A 23353-nucleotide genomic window follows, 5' to 3' on the forward strand; every position below is an offset into this window, starting at 1 on the left:
ATGTTGGATCACTCTCCCCTTTATTTATTCTATCGGTTAGTGTTAGCAGGTACTAGACTTGTTTATGTGCTCCCTTTGACTCTTAGTCCTATCATTATGATCAATTGTGAACTGAAATCGATCACTTGGAATAGTGAGATGGCATTGGCACATGCCACCTTGATGGGATTGAACTGGAATCCCCTGGTATGTTTCCAACTCTACCAATTGGGGCAAGTCAGCCCGAGCATGCCCCAAATTATACATCTCTTCCCTCTCTTATTCCCACTCTTATGTTTAACAGGGATCATATTTCAGTTAATTTTCAACACTTAAGAATAACTGTGTGATAATTGCAGAATTAAACCAGTCATATTAAGTAGAACAGACAAAAAAAATACTAGGAGTGATAATGTATTAAGTTGTCCATTAACAGTCAGGGTTATGCTGATCAAGTCACCGTTTCTCATAGTGTCCATTTCACTTCAGGAGGTTTCCTTTTTGGTGTTCAGTTAGTTGTCACCGATCAGGAAGAATATATGGTATTTGTCCCTTTGGGACTGGCTTACTTCACTCAGCATGATGTGTTCCAGATTCCTCCATTTTGTTGCAAATGACTGGATTTCGTTGTTTCTTACTGCGGTATAGTATTCTAAAGAGTACATATCCCATAATTTCTTTATCCAGTCTACCGTTGATGGGCATTTAGGTTGGTTCCAGGTCTTGACTATTGTGAATTGTGCTGCAATAAACATTAGGGTGCAGACCGCATTTTTGTTTTACATTTTAAACTCCTTTGGGTAAATTCCAAGGAGTGGGATGGCTGGGTCGTACAGTAGGGTTATCTTCAGGTTTCTGAGGAATCTCCAGACTGATTTCCATAGTGGCTTGACCAGTTTGCATTCCCACCAACAGTGGGTTAGTGTCCCTTTTTCCCCACATCCTCGCCAGCATCTGTTGTTGGTAGATTTCTGTATGTGAGCCATTCTAACTGGGGTGAGGTGAAACCTCATTGTGGTTTTGATTTGCATTTCCCTGATTGCTAGTGATCTTGAACATTTTTTCCTGTGCCTGTTGGCCATTTGGATTTCCTCTTTTGAAAAATGTCTATTGAAGTCCTTGGCCCATCTCTTAAGTGGGTTGTTGGTTTTGTTGTTGTGGAGTTTCTTGATCTCTTTGTAGATTCTGGTTATTAACCCTTTATCTGTTGCATAGTTTGCAAATATTTTTTCCCATTCTGTCGGTTGTCTGTTCACTCTCCTGACTGTTTCTTTTGCAGTACAGAAACTTCTCAATTTGATGCAATCCCAATAGTTGATTTTGGCTTTGACTGCCTGTGCCTCCCAGGTCTTTTCCAGAAATTCTTTGCCTGTGCCAATATCTTGAAGGGTTTCTCCAATGTTCTCTAATAACTTAATGGTGTCAGGACGTAGATTTAGGTCTTTAATCCACGTTGAGTGGATTTTTGTGTAAGGTGTAAGGTAGGGGTCTTGCTTCATGCTTCTGCACGTGGAAATCCAGTTTTCCCAGCACCATTTATTGAATAGACTGTCCTTGCTCCAGGAATTAGTTTTAGATCCTTGATCAAATATAAGTTGGCTGTAGATGTTTGGATTGATTTCTGGTGTTTCAGTTCTGTTCCATTGGTCTATCCATTTGTTTCTGTACCAGTACCATGCTGTTTTGATTACAACTGCCCTGTAGTATGTCCTGAAATCTGGTATTGTGATGCCTCCGGCTTTGTTTTTGTTGTACAAGATTGCTTTAGCTATTCGAGGTCTCTTGTGCCTCCCTATAAATTTCAGCACCATTTTTTCCAGATCTTAGAAGAATGTCTTTGGTATCTTGATTGGTATTGCATTGAATCTATAAATTGCTTTTGGGAGAATGGACATTTTGATGATATTGATTCTTCCAATCCATGAGCATGGAAGATTTTTCCATTTCTTGGTATCCTCTTCTATTTCTTTCTTTAAGGTTTTGTAATTTTCATCGTAGAGATCTTTAACGTCCTTGGTTAAGTTTATTCCAAGGTATTTGATTGTTTTTGTAGCTATTGTGAATGGGATTGATCTTAGCAGTTCTTTCTCAGTCATGGCATTGCTTGTGTATACAAAGGCTGTTGATTTTTGTGCATTGATTTTATATCCTGCCACTTTGCCAAACTCCTCTATGAGTTCCAATAATCTCTTAGTAGAGTTCTTTGGATCCTCTAAGTACAGAATCATATCGTCTGCAAAGAGGGATAGTTTGACTTCTTCCTTCTTAATTTGTATTCCTTTGATTTCTTTTTCTTGTCTGATGGCTCTGGCTAAAACTTCCAGAACTATGTTAAATAGCAGTGGTGAGAGTGGGCATCCCTACCTGGTGCCAGATTTCAGTGGAAATGCTTCCAACTTTTCCCCATTCAATAGGATGCTGGCCGTGGGTTTTTTATAAATTGCTTTGATTATATTGAGGAATGTTCCTTCTATACCCAATTTGCTTAGAGTTTTCATCATGAAAGGGTGTTGAATTTTATCAAATGCTTTCTCTGCATCAATTGAGATAATCATATGGTTTTTCTTTTGCAGTCTGTTAATGTGGTGAATCACATTGATTGATTTGCGAATGTTGAACCATCCCTGCATACCAGGGATGAATCCCACTTGGTCTGGGTGGATGATTTTCCTGATGTGTTGTTGTACTCTATTGGCCAGAATTTTATTGAGGATTTTTGCGTCTATGTTCATCAGGGATATTGGTCTGTAATTTTCTTTCAGTGCTGCATCTTTCTCTGGCTTAGGGATTAAGGTGATGCTGGCTTCATAGAAAGAATTTGGGAGGATTCCCTCTTTTTCGATTGTTCTGAATAGTTTGAGAAGAAATGGGATTAGTTCTTCTTTAAATGTCTGGTAGAATTCAGCAGTGAATCCATCTGGTCCTGGGCTTTTCTTTGTTGGGAGGGCCTTTATTACTGTTTCAATTTCTGTTTCAGTTATGGGTCTATTTAGGTTTTCTATGTCTTCATGGTTCAATTTAGGTAGATTGCATGTGTCCAGGAATCTATCCATTTCTGATAGGTTTTCCTGTTTGCTGGCATACAGGTCCTTGTGGTAATTTCTGATGATTCTTTTTATTTCTGTGGTGTCTGTTGTTACGTTTCCTTTTTCATCTCTGATTTTATTGATTTGGGTCTTTTCTTTTTTTAGTTAGTTGGGCCAATGGGGTGTCAATTTTGTTTATTTTTTCAAAAAACCAGCTTCTCGCTTGGCTGATTTTTTGTAGTGTTTTTTTGGATTCAATCCTGTTAATTTCTTCTCTGGTTTTAATTATTTCTCTTCTACTAGATTTGGGTTTGGTTTGCTGCAGTTTTTCTAGGTCCTTGAGGTGCGCTGAAAGCTCATTTATTTGGTACCTTTCCAATTTCTTGATATAGGCACCTATTGCTATAAACTTGCCTCTCAATACTGCTTTTGCTGTATCCCATAAGTTTTGATATGTTGTGTTGTTATCCTCATTTACTTCCAGAAAGTTTTTGATTCCTCTTTTGATTTCTTGAATGACCCAGTGTTCACTCAGGAGCATGTTGTTCAGTCTCCATGTGTTTGCATACTCCCTGGGGTTTTCTGAGTTGCTAATTTCCAGCTTCATTCCTTTATGGTCTGAGAAGCTGCATGGCATGAATCTAATTCTTTTAAATTTGCTGAGACTTGCTTTATGGCCTCGTATGTGATCAATCCTAGAGAAGGTTCCATGCACTGCTGAGAAGAATGTAAAATCTTTAGATGTAGGATTGAAAGTTCTGTAGATATCTGTTAGATCCATTTGGGCAATAGTGTCAATTAAATCTGCTGTTTCCTTGTTGATCTTCTGTCCGGATGATCTATTTCTGAGAGTGGAGTATTGAAGTCCCCCAGTACTATTGTATTGGAATCTAAATCTCCCTTTAAGTCCCTTAACATATCTTTTAAATAGACCGGTGCCCTGTAATTAGGTCCATATGCATTTATAATAGTTACATCTTCCTGTTGAATTGAACCCTTAATCATTATATAGTGTCCCTCTTTGTCTCTTCTAACAGTTTTTTTTTTTTTTTGACAGGCAGAGTGGACAGTGAGAGAGAGAGACAGAGAGAGAAAGGTCTTCCTTTTGCCGTTGGTTCACCCTCCAATGGCCGCCGCTGCAGCCGGCGCACCGCGCTGATCCGATGGCAGGAGCCAGGATCCAGGTGCTTTTCCTGGTCTCCCATGGGGTGCAGGGCCCAAGCACCTTGGCCATCCTCCACTGCACTCCCTGGCCATAGCAGAGAGCTGGCCTGGAAGAGGGGCAACCGGGACAGAATCCGGCGCCCCGACCGGGACTAGACCCCGGTGTGCCGGCGCCGCAAGGCGGAGGATTAGCCTATTGAGCCACGGCGCCGGCCCTCTTCTAACAGTTTTTGTATTAAAGTTTATTTTGTCTGATATTAATATGGCTACACCTGCTTTTTTTGTTTCTGTTGGCATGGAATATCTTTTTCCAACCTTTCACTTTCAGTCTGCATGCCTCTTTGTTAGAGAGATGTGTTTCTTGTAGGCAACAAATAGTTGGGTTGTGTTCTTTGAGCCAGTCAGCCAAACGGTGTCTTTTAACTGGAGAATTCAGACCATTAATGTTCAATGTGACTATTGACACATAGTGACTTTGCCCTGCCATTTTCCCGGAAATATTTTCTAGTATATGCTTTGAGCTTCCCATGCTCTTTTACTGGTAGGTGTTCTTCCTTTAGCTTCTTTCATATTGATGGCCGTGTTTCTGTGTTTCTGAGTGTAGCACATCTTTAAGTATCTTTTGCAGGGCTGGACGAGTGGCCACAAAGTCTTTCAATTTCTGTTTGCTATGAAAGGTCTTTATTTCACCTTCATTCACAAATGAGAGCTTGGCAGGATATAATATTCTGGGCTGGCAATTTTTCTCTCTTAGCACCTGTGCTATGTCTCACCATTCCCTCCTAGCCTGTAGTGTTTCTGATGAGAAGTCTGCTGTGAGTCTGATTGGAGATCCTCTGAGAGTAATCTGACATTTCTCTCTTGCACATTTTAGGATCTTTTCTTTATGTTTCACTGTGGTAAGTTTAATTACCACGTGTCGTGGTGAGGATCTATTTTGGTCATGTTTATTGGGGGTTCTATGCCTTCAGGAACTCCTAGAACTCGAATGTTGGTTTTTTTAATAGTATCCTGTAGATTCCCAACAATATTTTTTAGATTTCTAATTTCCTCTTCTTTTCTTTGGTTTGACTGTATGTTTTCCTGTGCTCTATCTTCTAAGTCCGATATTCTCTCTTCTGCTTCACCCATTCTGTTTTTAAGGCTTTCTAATGTGTTTGTCATTTGATCTATTGAGCTCTTCATTTCATTTTGATTTCTCTTCACTATCACACTTTCCTGTTCTACTAGTTTCTGAGTTTCATTTTGACTCTTCCTTAAAATTTCATTTTCACGAGAGAGATTTTCTATCTTGTCCATTAAGGATTTCTGTAGTTCAAGGATTTGCTTTTGAAAACTTCTAAATGTTCTTATCATAAATTTTTTGAAATCCGTATCTTGCATTTCTTCTATCTCATCATCTTCATACTCTTGGCTTGGGGTGTTTTGCTTATTTGGAGGCATCATAGTGTCATCGTTGATCTTGTTCCCTCGATTTCTGTGTTTGTTACTCGGCATAGTTAATTCTTCTTGTGTCACTGTGAGTTTTTTTTTTTTATTTTTTTATTTTTATTTTTTTTATACTGTGTCCGTGTTAAGTGGACTGCCTGCTATTGGAGGAGCCTTGGAGGCTTGAGATGGGTGCAGCCTGAGAGCTCTGCCTGGTTCTTCCTGGTTAAGGGTGTGCGAAGGTGACACCCTCAGGTTATGCGTGGTAAATCTCTCTCTTTTTATTTATTTATGTATTTTATTTATTCAGGGGGTAAGTAACACCGCACGGCATGGCTGTGCAGAATTGATGGTATTTCGCTTTCAGTCTTTGGCTTCTACCCGCAGAGTCCCAGAGTCCCTTTAGGCTCCTCTGGACTCCCACTGGGTTGCCTAGGCTACTGAATTGTAGTGACTCAGTTCCTTAGCTCTCCCCCATTGATATGTAAATCCAGAGAGGGGGCCTGCTCTTTGTCTCTTGGGAATTCTTCAAGCCTTGCAGCCTTGCAACCTTTGCAAGGTTAGGGGGAAGAGAAACCCCGAAGCTTTTTTTTCCTTCTTTCCGGTAGTGAGTTTGCTGCACTTTCCGGCCCCCCTCTAGATTCTGACCCCCGTTTCCCCACCAATGTCTCGGGTTATTGAGCTCACCTCCCCTTCCAGCGCCGATGTGTGGACTCAGAGCCCTGAGCGTCCCAAGTCTCCCCGCTGTTGTCTGTGTGGCATGCACTCCCCTTCGAGCACTGGCGTGCAGACCCTGGGGCTTCCGCGGCTGGGTCCCGCAGCTTGGCTTCCGCGCGGTGGGCGACCTTGTTCTCCCAGTAGGTCCTCCGATTCACGGCCACTGGATCCAGAAGAGTTTCCCCTGCAGTATTTTCCTGGTTCTTTTTTCTGCGGCTACCGTAACTCCCCTTTTATTAAACTAAATTTTCCCAGACTATCGGTGCGTGCCCTCACTATTCCGCCATCTTCCCCTTTTTGTTTATTTTCGAGCAACAGGAGGCATGATTCTTGGCCATACCATTGTTGACCCCGTTTCCATGTGGTCTCCGTTCATGGCTGTGCCTGTCTTAGGTTGTCCGCCAGGGGATCTTACCCGTCATTGACTAACCAGCACTCAAAACGGGAGACCATAGGAGTGCTTGCTCAGATGGGGGTAGGAATGAGGAACAATGGTAACCGCATGCAGGCTGTGGGCCATTTGAGTGGCTGACCAGAGCTAGTGGGGGTATAAAACAGTAACAAATATGGCTATGGGCAGTTCCTCAGGGTAGGATGATAGGGCAGTAGCTTGACAATTGGTAGCAGGTGCATCCACTAACAAGGTGGACTCTGTCTTGTTCAGCTAGTTCTGGTTGACTATCAGTTGCAGGCTTGATGTTTCTGGCTGGTACCCAAATGGGCTATCCCACATTCTCTGGATAGACACAAGCATATCCTTGGCCCTTGGTCAGCAAAAGCCTTTCTATGGGTGTTGGAATCCAGGGCCTGAATTCCACATCTGCTGCTACATTTAGGGCAAACATGCAGGTGGGATGGGGTCTAGCAGCTGCTCTGAGAGCCTGGGGTACCTGGGAACTGCCACAAACATGGGGACCCTCACTGGGTGCAGATGGGATGACCTCACATGGGTTATTGCCTCAAGGTCATCTAAGTTCATCCCATGGGTATCTGGGGGGTGTCTAACTAGGCATTGCTGCGTTGTCTGCTGACACGTCATTTTCACTGTCAGAGCGCTCTCTCCCTAAGTCATCAACTGATGTCTGTGAGACAGGGACCTGGAGTGACAGGCTCTCATCACTCACAGATTCATTATGTTTGGTCATCTGTGTGGGTTTCTGAGAGGGGGTATCTTTCCCATGTTTGAGTGCTTAAGAGCAGAACGGCACGCCAACTCTAGCCAAAGGAAAGACACGCACAGCACTGCTGCCATAACAAAACAAATTCCTAGCACCTCAGTGGTTGATGGCATTATGCAGGGGTTCCCTACGTTAGACAGACAGACAGTGGTGTATCAGGTCGTACGTTTGTCCTGTGCTTAGTGGGAGACTTCCTTGATTCGTTAGGTCAAGGCCATATGCTCACACGGTGTCTCCGGAGCGTCAACTCTCTCAAGGGAGGGTAGATGACTTGGTTCCAAATTCTGGGATGATCAGTCCCTTATGTGAATTCACCAGGTGAACTGAAAGTAAGAGGAGCTGAGAAGCGGCGTACACTTCTGGGCGATGTGTGCTTACCCTGGGATCACTTAGACCGAGAACAAGGACAAGGAAAGGGGCGTAGGAGGGGGTTTTGTGCTCACCCTCACAGAACCAAACAGCACACAAAACACCGAGGGGCCTACTTGCCAAAATCAAGGGAGGACCTCACCGAGTCCGACACACTGTCTCTCTCTCAGTCACGTTGGTGCCAGATGTTGCTGTGGATTCATTCTGAGAGGAGGAGCGTGGTGGGGGCAAGAGGCACGGAGTCACCACACAGATCCCAGGAGTTGGGTGAAAGTGGGTGAGAGGCGAGCAGCCTGCAGACTTGTCTATTTCAGTTGGTACAACAGCTTATATAGTCGAAGCAGCCAATCCAGTCAAGGGGCGGTTTATGCCCTGACCAATCACAGCCTGTTGCCAGGCAGGCTCCATTGCCAGGTGGTTTCCCAGGGAGTTTCTGAAGCAATTCCTGAGTAACTGATGCTTTCTTGCCAGCAGCCATCTTGGCATGGCCTTCTCATTATACCACACGATCCCTTAAGGGTGCAGGGGCCCCGACATGTGGTGCCAGTGCCCCCCGAGCCATGAGGGTGCCAGCATCCCCAGCCCCATGAGTGTGCCTGAACTACCAACCCCATGAGGGTGGCTGCTGCCCCTGACCCTGTGAGGATGGCTGCCACCTGACCTGGTCAGGGTGGCTGTGGCCACCGACCCTGTGATGGTGCCCATGCCCCCTGACCTGTGAGGGTGCCTCTGTCCCCCGACCCATGAGGTTGCCAGTGCCCGCCAACCCCTGTGGTGCCAATGTCCTCCATCCCCCATGAGGATTTCTGAGCCCACCCAATGGGGAGAGGTTGTCTACATGCCCCCCCACACAGTGGCAGTCACAGCTACCCCCAGCCCTCCCCCACCCCAACCACAGCCCACAGTTGGGCCTTCCTCAGTCTTCCTGGGCAGACAGAACTCCAGGAGGCTCCCGAGCTGTCTTTCAGAATCCCTCTCAGTGCCCCCTGAGGAGAGTCAGCCAAGGTAGGCACCTGCCACTCTACCTGCCTCAGGACCGCATCTGCCCCACTGCACCAGCCCCACACTGGGGGGGCGCCCCTGGGATCTCAGGGCCAGGCCCCTCCCTCTCCCTGCAGCTCCAGACTCCCTCTTTCCTGTTTCTGTCCTTGGGCCAGCTGGCTCTCTCCTCTTCCTTCCCAGGCAGCCTCGGGACTCAGTGTTGCTGCCCAGGGCCTCCGTGGCTGAGCCTGGGGGTTCTCGGGACAGGATCCACACCACTGGCAGAGAGGCCAGGGAGCTTGTGGTTGATGGTGTAGGGGCTGGGAACTTGGGGGGTGTTGTTGTGGAACAGCCAGAGGTCTTTGAACTTCCTCCTGGGCGTGCCACACCTGCCCCAATCTGAGTTGTGCTGCTGGGGGCAGGGGGCAGGGAGTACTAAGCCCCCCAGCCTGGGAGCCCCAGCACAGGCCAGAGTGAAAGGCCGGGGGTCACCTCGTCCCTTGGGTGTGCAGTTGAGAGTGGCCGGGGGTGAAGCCTTCGGTTGCTTGATGACCTCAAAGCCTGAGAATCCTCTGCACCCATCAGCCCAGGTGAGGCGGGGACACACAGCCTCCTGCCTCCCATCTGGGCATTGTCACACCTGCTACTGGCTGAAGGCAGGGTCCTCAGCCCCAGATGAAGCCCCGTAGCCAGGACAGGTCAGCTATTCTGAGTTCCGCCCGGCCGGGCCGCAGAGTTGGCCTAGGGCCCCACCTACCACTCTTTGCTGGCCTCTGACTCTCCCTCTTCTGCTTTTCCCCAGCAGGGAGGGCCCAAACTCGCCTCCATGACCTGCAGCCTCCAGACCAGCCGAGGCTCCCTCTTAGATTTATGAGTCTGTGGCCCCCTGCCCGCCCTGCCTCCTCAGGGTCCCCTCAGAGGACTCCTGGGGTTTTTGAGTACCCGAGGGGCCTCCAGCACCCCCTCCAGCCATCTGTTTTAGCTGCACGCTCCTGGTTCAAGCAGGGTTCTTCCTCCTGTCTTTCTCCATCAGGCCTGCTGGCTGCCACGTGAGCCTCCCAGGCTAGTGCTGGCCCTGGCCAGTGGGTCCAAAGGCAGGGCCATCAGTGAGGAGGGAAGCCCGAGAGGGCCAGGCAGTGTCAGGACTGTGGCACTGCTGCCTGGGAGGTGAGTGAGAGGTGGCATGAGTGGCAGGGGAGGCCCTCTCCAGCCTCGACTCCCCGGAAATTCTGGTCATCTACTCCAGCTCCTCCTCCCATCTTTCTTCCCCTTCCTGTCCATGGCCTTTTCCAGAAAGCTCACCCACATGCCCACCTGCTGCTGCTTCCCACCTCCGCCCTGCCCACCAGTGCCATGGCCTGGCTGCTCTTGCCTTACCACCTGTCTCCCTTCTCTCTCTCTGCTGTTCTCTCTGCTTTCTCTCCCACTGCCAGCCGATTGGGTCAGGCAAGGCCGTCCCATCCTGAGAGCCCCAGGCCCCCCTTTGACATCTAACCAGATCCTTTCTCTTCCTCGGAGACCTCCCTTTGCCAGTCTGTCCAGAGAGCTGTTCTGTGACTTGACAGTGGCCCCTCAGCCCCTAAGCCTCCCCCTCATCTGTGACTTTCTGTTGTCTGGTGAGCTCACACCTCCAGGCATGACCTTGGTGAAAATTTGTGCCCCTCTGCGGTCCTACTCCTGCCCTGTTCTATAAATATAAATACTCATAAATACACACACACACACACACACACACACGTGGCAGTGCCCCTGGAGTTGCAGTGTAAGGAGACCAGCCTGGAAGAGGCCTCTTCACCCCACTGAACGCTCAGCACAGCACAGAGGCTGCCCACTGCTGGCAGGCCCTGCTGCCCTGTGCAGTGCCCACCCGCAGCAAAGTAAACCCTGGGCCCTGTGACAAAGCTGCTACACATGGGCCAAGCAGTATGGCTCTATCTCTTTATTTCAAGATAATAACAGGAGCCACATCACCATGGTGCCACAACCCTATCTCTGCCTCTTTCCTGGGCCAAGTTTCCCAGCCCCAAATAATTATTATGACCTCCTCCTCATTTGCGAGCTCCAGCCTCAGCTATGATACAGGGGAGGCCCTACCCCCAGCATATACAAAATATACACAAGTACAATATGTACGTGGGGGTGGGGGTGGGGAGGCCCACTGGAGGCAGCCTCTTCCCCTCATCAGGCCTAGAGTTAGCCCCAACTGTCCTAGGGCCTGACAGAATGCTGCCTACTGCCCTGCCCCAAAGTGCCTCCAAAGAAAAGGGAGTCCCCTGAATGCCTGCCTAGCCTGCCTCGGCCCTGCCTGGCTGGTGTGCCTCTCTTAGTAAGGGGACAGGCGCCCCTGCATCGCCTGCTCCAGCCTACCCTTTGAGGGCTGTTGACCGTGCCTCCCAGCTGGCCTGCCTGGGGGCACAGGCACGGAGTAAAGAGCTGGACCACGCCTGGCCTACCATGAGCGCCACCTGTGGTAAGCACCCGGCCTCCCATTAGCCTCAGCTTGCCCAGGCCACCCTGCAATTTGGGACCAGGAGCCCAGAGAGGACCCTCATCCTATTGTGCCCTCCTCGCCCATATACCCTTACCCATGATGCCCTGGCCCAGAAGTGACCCTTACCCATGATGCCCCTGGCCTGGAAGTGACCCTTGCCCATGATGATGCCCCTGCCCCGGAAGTGACCCCTGCCCAGCGATGCCCTTGCCTGGGTGCCCCCGCCCAGCAATGACCCTCAATCAGATGCCCTCCTCGCCTGATGCCCTCATGTCCATGCCTGCTGATGCCCCCATGTGATGTTCCTGGCCAGATTATGCCGGCCAGGCTGACACTTAGCCCCAAGAGGGGCGATGAAAACTGCCTGGCTGACTTGCCCAAGTGGTTGAGCATCCCCTGTTCTTGGCTGTTCTGGGGGCCACACAAATGCTGCCTGTGTTGGTCATGGCCTCTAAAGATGGAGCTGGAAATGAGGAGGCCCCAGGAGCCCCCGGGGTCCTCCAGAGAGGCAGCCTAAAGAGGCCTTTCTCTCCCCATCAGGGGTTCTGGCTAAGGAGGGAAGGGAACTGGGAAGGAACGGCAGGGGATAGGGTGGCTAGCAGGGGTGCAGTGGCAAGGATGGGGTTGGGGCTCTCCGGGCTGACGGCATCTGGTGTTTAGACGATAATTTCGTCATGCTCGTCAGCCTGGTAGAAGAAGGGGATGCAGTGGTTGGTGCCCAAGCCTGGGCGCTCCCAGGGGTTCTGCATCTCCTGTGGCTGCTTCCTGAGCTGCTGCACAGTAGGGTGCTGCTTGTGCAGCGCCTTCTTCTCAGAGTGCAGCTGTTTGTAGGCGGCAACGTGCTGCTGCAGGTGGAACAGGCACTGGTCGCGCTGTTGGTGCAGACCCTGAGCCTTCTGGCTCTTCAGCTCCATCTGCGGAAGACCAAGGCGGGTGGGGGGAGCATGAGGGCAGGTGGTGGCTTGCTAACTGATTCCACTGGTTGCAGGGGAGTGGCGCAGAGCCCTGCGTCTCCTGCACCCAGCCTCACACCTCATCCCCTTCTTTCCCATCACTTTAATTTGAGGCCACACACGAGAGGGAAGGCATCATCTTTAGGGGAACACTTGTGCCTAATACTTTACATGCACAATCTCAGCTCATCCTCAACACCTGTGTAAGGAAAAAATGCTAAGTTCCTTTGTCAGGAATCTGAGGCTTAGCAAAGGGTAGCTAAGGTGGGTGAAACGCCTCTCGTGGGACAATGATGTCCAGGCCTGGGAGGATCCCGGGGCTACCAGCCCTAAGAGAGGCAGGACAGTCGATATGGAGGTCACCTGTCACTCCAGACTGGAGCGGCCTCCCTCCTGGGCCTAGCACTGCCCTCCCCAGAGACTTGTCCCCATGGCCCAGTCCTTCACAGTCAGGCTGAGCATTACCGTTTCCTTCAGCTCCCCCAGCTTCTCCTGCAGCTGGCCGAGTTCCCTGGCCAGCTCGTTCTTGATGTGCTGCTCTGACTGCAGCGAGAGGGTGAGCCGCATGTTGTCATTGCTCTGCACAGAGAGAAGCAATCCGTTGCCACCCAAAGCGGCTGCATCCGGATCCCAGCACCAGGTGTCCGCCTCCCATAGTGCCTGGAGGGCTGGAAGCTCAGCCCCTCTCCTCCGACAGACATTTGAGCAGGGTCCTGGCTCACAGGGCACCTGCCTAGGTCATCACCGTCCCCTTTGGTGGCGGGGGAGTGAAGGCCCAGAGGGAAGTGTTTTGTGCCAGAGGCCTTGCCCAGGGAGGCCGAACGCACCAGTCTCACGAAGCCATCCTGCAGCTCAGCCAGCTGCTCCTTGAGCTCCCAGTTCTGCAGGAGCACGCGGCTGATGGTCACGCGGTCGCTCTGCTTGCGCTCCTCGGCCTGGCTGCCCCACAGCTCCACCTCCCGCTCCAGCTGCAGCAGCCGCTGTTCCTGCTGCTGGTTCAGGCGACTCAGGCCTGCGTTGTCCTGCACCTGGGCCTGCAGCTGTCCCGCCAGGCTCTCCAGCTCCTTCTGCAGCTGCTCAGCCTGCGCCTGCAGCTGCTGTTCTGCCTCCGACGGCCCCGTGGGGGAAGCTGGGGACTCTGGGGTGGGAGGCTCAGCTGAGAAAGGAAGCAGCCATCAGGGGCCCTGGCCTCTGGGTTTTCAAAAAGCTCCTGTCTTGGTCCTTAGCTCCTCAGGCCAACTTCTTGCCCCCACCCCGGTGCTGGCTTTTTGGCTAACAACTTTCCATATTCAGATGGTCATTACCCTTCCAAGCCAGGACACAGAGTGCTTGACCGTGCATGGTGGACAGTGGGTACACCACCCCTATTTACAGATGAGGTCACCTATGCTCAAAGAGATAACAAGACTTGCCATCCACCGGCACAGACCTGCTTCCCTCTGCCACAACACCCCTCGCCGGGGCACCTGACACCCATCCGGCTCCCAGGCCACCTCTGCCCCTGCTTACCCATCTGGCTCTTGAGCTCGACCACGGTGGTCTCCAGCTCCCGCTTCTCCTCCCTCAGCGTGCAGAGCTGCCCAGAGCACAGGGAAAAGAGCCATGAGCAGGGGCCACTGCCTCCCTCTGCACCGACGCTGCCCCCAAAACCCAAACACGCAGCCACCTCTGGCTGCAGGCCTCAGCAGGTGCACTTGCTGTACTGTGCAACTTAGGAAGCAGCAGGGGACGGCCTCCTGGGATCCCGACACCCACACAGGAGGTCTGGATTGAGTTTCAATCTCCTGGCTTCAGCCCTGGCTGTTGAAGGCATTTGGAAAATGAACTAGTGGATGGAAGATCTCCCTCCATCTCTGTCTGCCTGCCTCTGCCTTTCCAACGGAAACCGAGATGCTTAAATACACATTTTTGAAAAGCTGTATCACTGAGATTCTGATTGTGTAGGTCCAGGCAGGGACTCTCTCTGCAGAATTCTAGCAATTTCTGGAGGATTCTAGGGCAGGACCAGAATAAGGATTCAGAATTTCCATCTCTTGGCTGGGGGCCTCCCTGACAGTCCCTGGGGATGGTGGCCCCCGCGGGCTAGGGCTGGGGCTCCGTGGGCTGCAGCCTCTTACTTGTTGCAGCAGCAGCTCAGACATTTCCAGCTTCTTCTGCAGCTCCTCCGTGCCCAGCTGCAGGGTCTTCTTTTCGGTCATGAGGACTCGAAGCCTCTCTTGGAGCTCAGAGTTCTGCTGCTTCAGGTCCTCATTGTTTTTGCTGTAGTGAGAGGAATGAGCAAACAGAGTGGACCACTTTGGTGACCAACCCACCTTTTGCTGCACCTGCCAAGAACCTTGGTGTTGGAGGGGTCCCCAACAATCAGGTCACTCCCGTGGCAGGCCAGAGAGAGGACCTGAGCTGCCTGAGGCCATCGCATGAGCTGGTGGCACAGCTGGGACCAGAGCTTGGCTCTGCACACGTCCCAGCCTGTACAGCCACTTCCTCCTCATGCTCCCTGGCACCCCTCCCCTCGTCACCTGTACTAAGGTCCCCCAAACTCCTCCCGCCACCTTCCCCTTCTTACTTGTTCTTGTATAACAGCAGTTTCAGAGCATCTCGCTCTTTGGTCAACTCCTTGGTGTGCTGCAAACACAGAAAAGCTACGTCAGATCTCAGGGACCCTGGAGGGGGAGGGGGTGGGGTGCAGACACAGCAGCCGTGCCATGAGCAGACACAGAAATCACATTACTTTTTCCGCTTGCTCCATAGTTTCTTGGTTCTGTTGTTTCTGTGGGGAGAGTCAAAGAAGGGAAGGTGACTAAGGATGTCCCCTCTACTCCACTCCCAGAGCAAGAGGGGGTGGGCAGGGGGCCAGGGCGGGATGGGCACGTTCTCAGACCCTATGGGCACAGGACCTGTCCCGAGGCTCCCAAGGAAAGAGCATGTGGGTCTTTGCTGGTTTTTGCTCACAGCTGTGGAACCGCGTCTGAATCGGGATTCTTCTTAGGGGACAGTAAGGTGAGCCTCCAGAAACGGAATGTGAGAAAAGACGGGCCTTCCACTAGGTTTGGATTTACAGGGGTGTGCGCATCGTTCGACAGCTCAGCACATGTTACATAGGGGTTGGGGCTGCTCTTAACAGCGGGGATACAGGAATGAAAAGCACAGGTAAGATCCCTTCTCTCCCTAAGGTTGACGTCCCAGGGAGCCTGGAAATCTTGGATTCTTAGAGCTAAAAGAGACCTTTGACAACTGCCATTTCAACCTCCTTGGGAAACTCAAGCCCAGGGTGGAGAGGTGCTTGTCCAAACTCAAAGCTCAAGTCAGGGCCTGAGTCAGGGCAGGGACATGAGGCTCGTGGCCAGCGCTGAACGAGAGGCCACAATCCCAGGGCCAGTGTGGCCAGGGTGCAAGCAGGGGTGTCTGGAGAAGAGAGGAGGCGGAGAGGGCAGTGACAGGACGAGAGCCATGCTGCATGCTCCATGCTCTGGGGTCCCTCCAGCTGAGACCTGGCCCACCCAGCACCCCACTCTCCCTCGGCACCAGGGGGCCCCCAGCCCCTTTCTTCAGAGCCCATGGGGAAGCGGAAGCCCAGGGTGGGCAGCATGGAATCAGGGGACCCCACTGGGCTCTTACCAATTCCTCTATGGTGTTACTGAGCTGTTTGTTTGTTAGATAGCTGGAGTCCAGGGCTACTGCCAGCTCTTGGTACCGGCTCTGAGGCGCATGCAGAGAGGAGGAGTTGCAGGAGGGTTGGGGGAGAGGTAGAGAGAGCAGTCATTAGGGCTGGTGGGGGGGCATGGGCTATCTCAGCTGGCAGTGGGGCACTCAGCCCCCGCTGTGGGAGAAGGGGGGGGCTGGCCCTGCAGAGCCACTCACCTCCAGATCCTTCATGTAGGAAGATGTGAGGCCCTCTCCACCGATGTAGGACGTTGACTAGAACAGACAAGAGCTCCCATGGAGACGCTACGTCCTCTACCGCCAAGTCCCTACCCTTGGACTACTTCTCTACCCCACCTCCACCTGGCAACTCCTCTGCCCAGCTTGGCCTCTTCCTCTCATCACCCTCTATGCCTACCCTCAGACTACCTCTCCACCCCACCTCCACCTGGCAACTCCTCTGCCCAGCTTGGCCTCTTCCTCTCATCACCTTCTATGCCTACCCTCAGACTACCTCCCCCCCCCACACCTGGCAACTCCTCTGCCCAGCTGGGCCTCTTCCTCTCATCACCCTCTATGCCAGCTTCTCCTGGGTCTCATCACCATCCCCCTCCCTTCCCTAGTGATGCTCTCCCTATGCTTCCTGCGCTGAGATACATTGTCACCGTTCTCATGGCCATGTCCTTCATCTGTATGGCTTCCAAGAAGAAGCCATCACCCAGCCTGCCCAACACGGCCCAGCAGGTCAGTCTATTCCAGGATCTCCCCATCTCTCAGGAATCCCAGCCTCCATTTCTGTCCTTTCCTCTCTCTCCTCCCTTCCTGAGTCCCAGTGTCTGGGGTACCTCGGAGACAAGACCATTGAGCTGCTGAGCAGGTTGACACAGGCTCTCCGTGGAGGACAATGTCCTAGGGACAGACACACAGAGGTTAGGGGTGCAGGGGCTTGATGCAAAAGAGGTCCTTGGGCCGTGGCCTGCCCTCACTCCCATGGCTTAGGGACTGCTGCCCGCACAGGAAGACACTCACTTGGTCTCATCTATGAGGACAGGGCCATAGTCAGCATCATGGATCTGAGGGAGAAGAAAGAAACAGTGATCACCTGATTTCCAGTAAGAACCACCCAGGGGTGGCAGGGGCCCAGCTCCTTCCAGCAACCTGCCACTGCCACAAGCTCAAGAGAAAGCCCCGCCTTGGCCTCCCCCACCCCAGTGCCGGGAAGGGTGCTTGGCATTGGGAACCAAGCTGCGGGAAGAAAGGAGAAGAGAAGGCACAGCAGGCGCAGTCCTCTGGGAAGGGAGATGGTGCAAGCATACGGGGGTAGCAGGCACAAGGACAGAGGCACAAACCTGAGTTGGTGCCATGCTAGTTAGACTAGCGCCAGGGGACGCTACACCTCCAGGTAACACGGTGGCATCAGCAGAGGGTGGTGCAGGAGCAGCGCGGTCTTTGGGCACCTGTCAGGGAACAGAGCAGGGGGTTAGGGGGCCATGCAGGAGAGGAGGTGCCTCGCTGCCATGGACACAAGGGCGCAGGGCAGGTAGGAAGATGTTGTAGCAGTCAGAGTGACAGTCACACATGCTGGGAACCACAGGGGTTGTGGGAATGGCTTGCCCAGGCTTGGGGACACGTGGCATCTTTTCAGGTGGCCAAAGCTCAAAGGAAGGGGGGGCTACGACCTCCGTGGACACGAGGCCCTGGTTCTCCCTGGACCTCTGCAAGGGCTCTGACCTCCGGCAGCCACAGCAGGCAGAAGGAACGGGCACCAACATCAGGGAACACGGCAGTGTTCTTCTAGAAAGCCAGTCTCTGCCGCACAGTGACCCTAACTCTAGGCCCCTGCTGGGCCGAGGCTGCTGGTGGTGATGGGGCTCCCTCCAGGTAGCTCTCTGCCGCTGCCCTCTCCTGCTCTCCGCCCTTTCTCCCTGCCCTCCTCTCTGCCTCAACCATCAGCTGCATTTCTCTGATTCAGGCCTTTCCAAGGAGAAATGTTGCCCAAGAAGCCCCTCCCTGCTTTCTGGAGATAAAATCAACCACAGCCGCCTCATGGGCATACCTCTCAGCCCAATCCCGCAGCTCCAGAAACACCTACTCTACCAAAAGAAGCCAGGAAATCACAGGTAAGACATCTGCTCTTTGACTTGGCACATGGAGGTCATGGCGCCTCATTGCCAGAAAAACTGCTAGGGAACAATGTGGGGATCTAGCACTTGGAGCCATGGAGAAGCCTCTCCTCCTTCTCCCGCAGCGGGACCCCCTCCCTCGGCCAGCCCCATCCAGCTTCTTCCCAGGCTCAGGCCTAACTCTCGGTCCAAGCATCTGGCTCTAGAGACCACCTCATGTCAGCAGGCCAGATGGCCTCACACAGCCAAGATGGCTGAACAAGTGACAGTAGCCAGAGGAGCTGAGTGGAGGCAGGCAGTTGCTGGCTGCTCTCTGGACCCTTCAGCCCTGGCCTCTGAAAACCCCAATCGGCTGCCTCCTTAGAGTCCAGGCTGCAAAGCCTACAGATGAGGATGAGGCGTGCTGAGTCTGCAGTTTTACCGTGACCATGGCCTGGAACCCACCGCCCACAGCGATTGTTGTCCTCAGAACCCACTGTTGCCTTGACAACGTCTGTGACTGCATCTATCAGGTAAGAGCAGCGGGCCAGGCATGAGACTTTAGAGAGGCTGCACTCCCAGCCATGGACCCAGGTCCCTCTTAGCATCTTAGTTCCCACTGAGCTCTATTTTAGACACAGAAACAACAGGGGAGTGAGGAGAGCACTTCTCTGAGCAGTTTCCTTGACTTGTTAGGTTTATTTTATTTATTGGAAAGGCAGAGTGACAGAGAGAAAGGGAACTCAGAGAGAATCTTCCATCCATTGGTTCACTCCTCAAACGGGCACCATGGGCCAGACTGGGCCAGGCCAAGCCAAAGCCCAAGAGTCAGAAACACCAATCAGATCTCCCACATGGGTGCAGGGGCCCAAGCACTTGGGCTACCTTGTGCTGATTTCTCAGGCACATTAGCGGGGAAGTGGATCAGAAATGGAGCAGCTGGGACTCAAGCACTCATATGGATGCCAGTATCATAGGAAGTAGCTCAACCCACTGTGCCACAACACCAGCTCCTCTGAGCAATTTTAAATATAGGTACCGTGGCCAGTGCTGTAGTTTAGCAGGTAAAGCCACCGCCTGCAGTGCCAGCATCCCATATGGGCACCAGTTCAAGTCTCGGCTGCTCCTCTTCTGATCCAGCTCTCTGCTATAGACTGTGAAGGGAGCAGATGGCGGCCCAGGTCCTTGGGCCCCTGAACCCATGTGGGAGACCTGGAGGAAGCTCCAGGCTCCTGGCTTCCGATCAGCCTAGCTCCGGCCGGCGCAGCCCTTTGGAGAGTGGACAGCAGATGGAACACTTCTCTCTCTCTCTCTCTCTCTCTCTCTCTCCTCTGTAACTCTGCTTTTCAAATACATAAATAAGTAAATAAAAATTGAATCTATGTATCGTGATTATTTTGTGAACAACCAATTCACAATTCTAAGTCTTAAGGTGGGAGCTTAGCCTAGGTGTCGGGATACCAGATGAGAAGGCTACACCTCGCTTCAGAGTGCCCGAGCCTGATGCCTAGCTCCAGCTCTAACTCCAGCTTCCTGCTCATGCCAACCTAGGGAGACACGGTGATGGCTCAAGTACACTGAGCTCCTAGAAGTCATATACACAGCTGTCAGGACTTCTCCGTGCCTGGGCCCTGCCCAGACTATGCCACTTGGTGTCTCCTCTGAGGCCATAGAGTGAGTCACGGCCCCTGGCCAGACCTAACTGGGTGGGAGCAGCCATGATGGTTGACCAGCCACCTGTCCCTTTCCCCAGGCCCATCTCTGGATCAGCCCTGCTACACTGGCTTGGCTGAAGGCCCTGGGGCAGTTAGACAGGAAGTGCCAACATCATCTGCAGGTTATGGCCTACCTAGCCCCATGTGCCTGTGCCCTGCCCCTCCCCCAACCCAGGCTCCCTGCAGCCCTGAAAGGTGTTCTATGACCTCACAATGCTGCCTATGACCTCTTTGCTCCCTCTGCCTCCCCCACTCACCACGTGGATGAATATTACCCACTTTTAATCTTCACACTGGCCTCAAATGCCACCTCCTCAAGCTGCAAGTCCATTCGGAACCCACCTCCCTCACCTAGCCACGCAGCTGGCCTATTGCCGCCTTTCCCCTGCCCCTCTCAGAGGACTCTGTCACCCCCACGGTGTCTCCTGTCTTGTTCTTCTACTTCCACCACTGTGCAGCCAATGCCTTTGCCGTCCACGGGCCCAGTGAATACGGTTGAGCGTCCCATCTGATTTGTCAAAGAGATGAGGGGCAGGCAGAGTGTCCTAGCACTGGTCTGTCTGGGTAGCCTCACATCCTTGCTGGTTAGTTCCTCTGAAAAGCTGACCTCCATCCTTGCGATTATAAAGCCAATTCATTTTCTCTTAATTCTACCTTCTCACTCTCAAACCAAAATGGAATTCATCAAGTTGAAAAATCACTCACTTCCATCTGGTCTACTTGCCCAGAGGGCAAAATGTAACAGAGTTTGTATTTTTTCAAATATCTCCTGGTCTGACCGCACCGGGCATTCAAAGCCCAAAACCCCACAGACCTGCTCTGAAAGTTATTCCCAAATTACCGAATCTTTGAGGTGTGCCTTACCCTCTCCAAGATGATAAAAGACACGAGGGAAGGGAAAAAATGCAATTAACCAAGCAGGGGAGGAAGCAGACATAAGCAGGCCGAGGGTTAATGGCAGCAACATAAAACAAGCCAGGGGCAGAGGCTCCCCCAAATGAGACAAGCCTCAGGGACATGCACACCTGCGAGGCAGCAAGCCAGAGAGGGGGTCTCGGCACTGCCTCCCCTTCCACTTGTCCTATGGGGCAGCGCTACCCCATCGGAACGGTTAAGGTCAGACACCAGCACCTTCAGTATGGCCTGCATCTAGAGGCGGTGAAAAGGGGAAAACAAGGGCAGGGGAAGACACAGAGACGTGGCTTAGAGAGAGGCGAGGATGTCGGGGAAGGAAGAGGTGGAGTCAGGAAACGGAGGCTGAGGAAGAGCAGAGATCCACACCGTGGCCCCCCAGGCCATCCTCTCAGACTGGCCATTGCTGCCTCACCAGACAGAGGGAAAAGTCCCCAGGCCCCAGAGTCACATGAAGCGCAGTCACTGACCAGCACGGCTCTCAGACCCTCCCCCAGACACGACCCCCACTCTCCATGTTAAAACCAGACTTCTGCAGAAGGGTTCTCTTGAACAAGGGAGGCTACAGCTCAACAATTAGAAGACACTGTTCCAATCCAATAATATCTGACAGCCTGAAACTGAAGCTCAGGGGAGGCTGTGACTTTTCTGAGGTCACCCAGAGCCAAGGCCGAATCCCAGTGCCTGGGGCTTCCTAAGGGGACAGCCTGATGGCCAGGCTGCTCTTGCTGACCTGGCTTTTCCTGAGGCCAGGGATGAGGAAGTCGCAAATACCAGCGACTATGAATGTTACAAGACCCTGTATTCTGGATTAATATGAGAACAGCAAAAACTCTCAAACTTTGTGAGTAAAACATCAGCCCTATCTGTTTCACAGATGTGGAGAGAGAGGCCCAGAAAGCTTGAACAGTTTGCCTTACATCATATCCCTAGCAGAGGGAAAGGGAGCATTCAAACCCAGAATCCTTGACCAGTAGCTAACACTCCCTTCCACCATCTTCCACTGTCCTCTGGATCCCCAACCCCCCACCCCCCATTGCCCCTTAGCCCCCGAGCCCCCAGCAGCCTGTCCAGCCAAGACTCACATCCTCAGTTGAGTGACAACCCCGAGAAGTGGTTGTCTCAGGGCTACTGCCGTTTTTAAGGTTTTTCTTCTTTTTTCCTCCTGCAGGACCACCAGGCCTGTTCTTCCGCTGATACTCTCTTAACTGTGGAAAGGAAAAGCAGTTGATTCTCTGGAATGCCCTAAGCCCCTGCGGTCACATCCTACTTCACAGTGTTCACAAGAACTCTCATGTCCACCACTGACTTCATGCCACTGACAACCCTTCAAGGGGCTGGAATGATCAGTTAACCTCTGAAGAACTGACAACATGGCTTCAATAAAAGGGAATGATGGAATTTAAAATCAGCTTCCAACTCTCACTTCTGGGGTTCTGCCAAGAATCAGCAGCTGCTGGGAGCAAAACCAGAGGTAGAGGTAGAAGGTTAAACATTATGGGGTCAGGAATTGTACTTTGTGTGGTTTGGAAACAAGACATTGGGTCCTTTCTTCCATATCAGAACCTCACAGAACTTCGAGGGGCACCCCGAGGAACCCTGGACACCGAGGAGAAAGAGTAGAACCCAGGCATTATTCCAGCCAAGGGCCCATTATGATGTCTTGACAGGTTCCGTCCCAAGCCACAGGATGGCCTCACCAAGCTGCTCCCTCGCTCCTCTGTGGCAGTGCCCTCACCCAGCTTCAAAAACTCCCCTGGGGAGGGTTCAGGCTATAAAGTTTAGTCTCCCAAGGTCTGTTTCACAGACGGTCACACAGCTGTCACTCCAGAGAGCCTGAGTGTGGGGCACTCTGCTCCCAGGGTCAGGGAAATTGAATGGGAGCCTGAGAACTCGCACACCCCCCAAAGTCTCTGGAGAGTAGAAACCTGGGGGAAAACCAAACCAGTTTTCCCGCGGTCACCCAGAAACACTGCCCACACTTCCAGCTCCCCGGGAACGGGACACATCTCACTGTCAGTGTCCGAGCTGAGGAAGGGGGTCCCCAAGTCCCCAGTCCCCTTGCAGGCGGAAGCCGAAAGGGGGTGAGGACTTAGGGGACTGGGCCGGGAGATCAAAGCCCGAGCTGGAGGTAATGCCAGTCCCCAGGGGGATTTGACCTCACTACATCCCACTCTGCCCTACCCACGCTCTGCGCAGGGGGAGGTGGGGCACAGGGTAGGGACCCGAGTCCTTGGAGACTGAGCCCACAGACCCCAAGGAGGTCCGGCTTCGGGAGGCCAGAGGTGAGGTCTGAGGCTGGGCCGAGGAGCCCCAGGAGCCAATGGCCCAAAGTCACCCAGGGGCGACAAGCCAGGGCGGGGGCTGGGTGCTGAGGGGGTGGTGCTGGCTGAGAGGACTTGGGTGGGGGAAGCCAAGGGGCGCTCGGGCTCGACCCGAGTGTCTGAGGAGCCGCACAGACCCCGCCACGGACCGACAATCAGACGGGCAGTGGGCTGGGCCGGGGGGCGCGACCCGATGTTTTACCTTTTTCTTGGCCGCAGCCAGTTTGCTCTGTCGAGTTTCCTCCGACATCGCGGGGCGGGGAGGGGTCGGGGGGAGGGGGGGCCACATCACCACGATCCCGGCAACCAATGCGAATTGCTCCCAGCAGCTACCGCGCAGATGTGTGACTGAGCCAGGAGACGCCCGTTCAG

General features: G+C 52.6%; 1 protein-coding gene across 1 annotated transcript; it reads right to left on the reverse strand.

The window, feature by feature from the left end:
- Positions 1-10777: 10777 nt before the first annotated feature.
- Positions 10778-23331, reverse strand: LOC127486486 (golgin subfamily A member 2). Its single transcript, XM_089311034.1, has 16 exons — positions 23184-23331; positions 21743-21865; positions 20754-20894; positions 18437-18556; positions 17278-17385; positions 16958-17001; positions 16774-16837; positions 16148-16204; positions 15905-15985; positions 15018-15056; positions 14853-14911; positions 14287-14545; positions 13796-13862; positions 13114-13442; positions 12752-12865; positions 10778-12247 (listed from the first exon to the last, which is right to left on the reverse strand). Exons 1-16 carry the CDS (start codon positions 23268-23270, stop codon positions 11990-11992), a joined length of 1950 nt encoding a protein of 649 aa, XP_089167160.1. The 5' UTR covers positions 23271-23331; the 3' UTR covers positions 10778-11989.
- Positions 23332-23353: the final 22 nt, after the last annotated feature.

Source organism: Oryctolagus cuniculus, chromosome 12 (genome assembly GCF_051225735.1).
Source record: "Oryctolagus cuniculus isolate XC-2025 breed Fujian yellow rabbit chromosome 12, ASM5122573v1, whole genome shotgun sequence".
Classification (NCBI taxonomy): Eukaryota; Metazoa; Chordata; class Mammalia; order Lagomorpha; family Leporidae; genus Oryctolagus; species Oryctolagus cuniculus.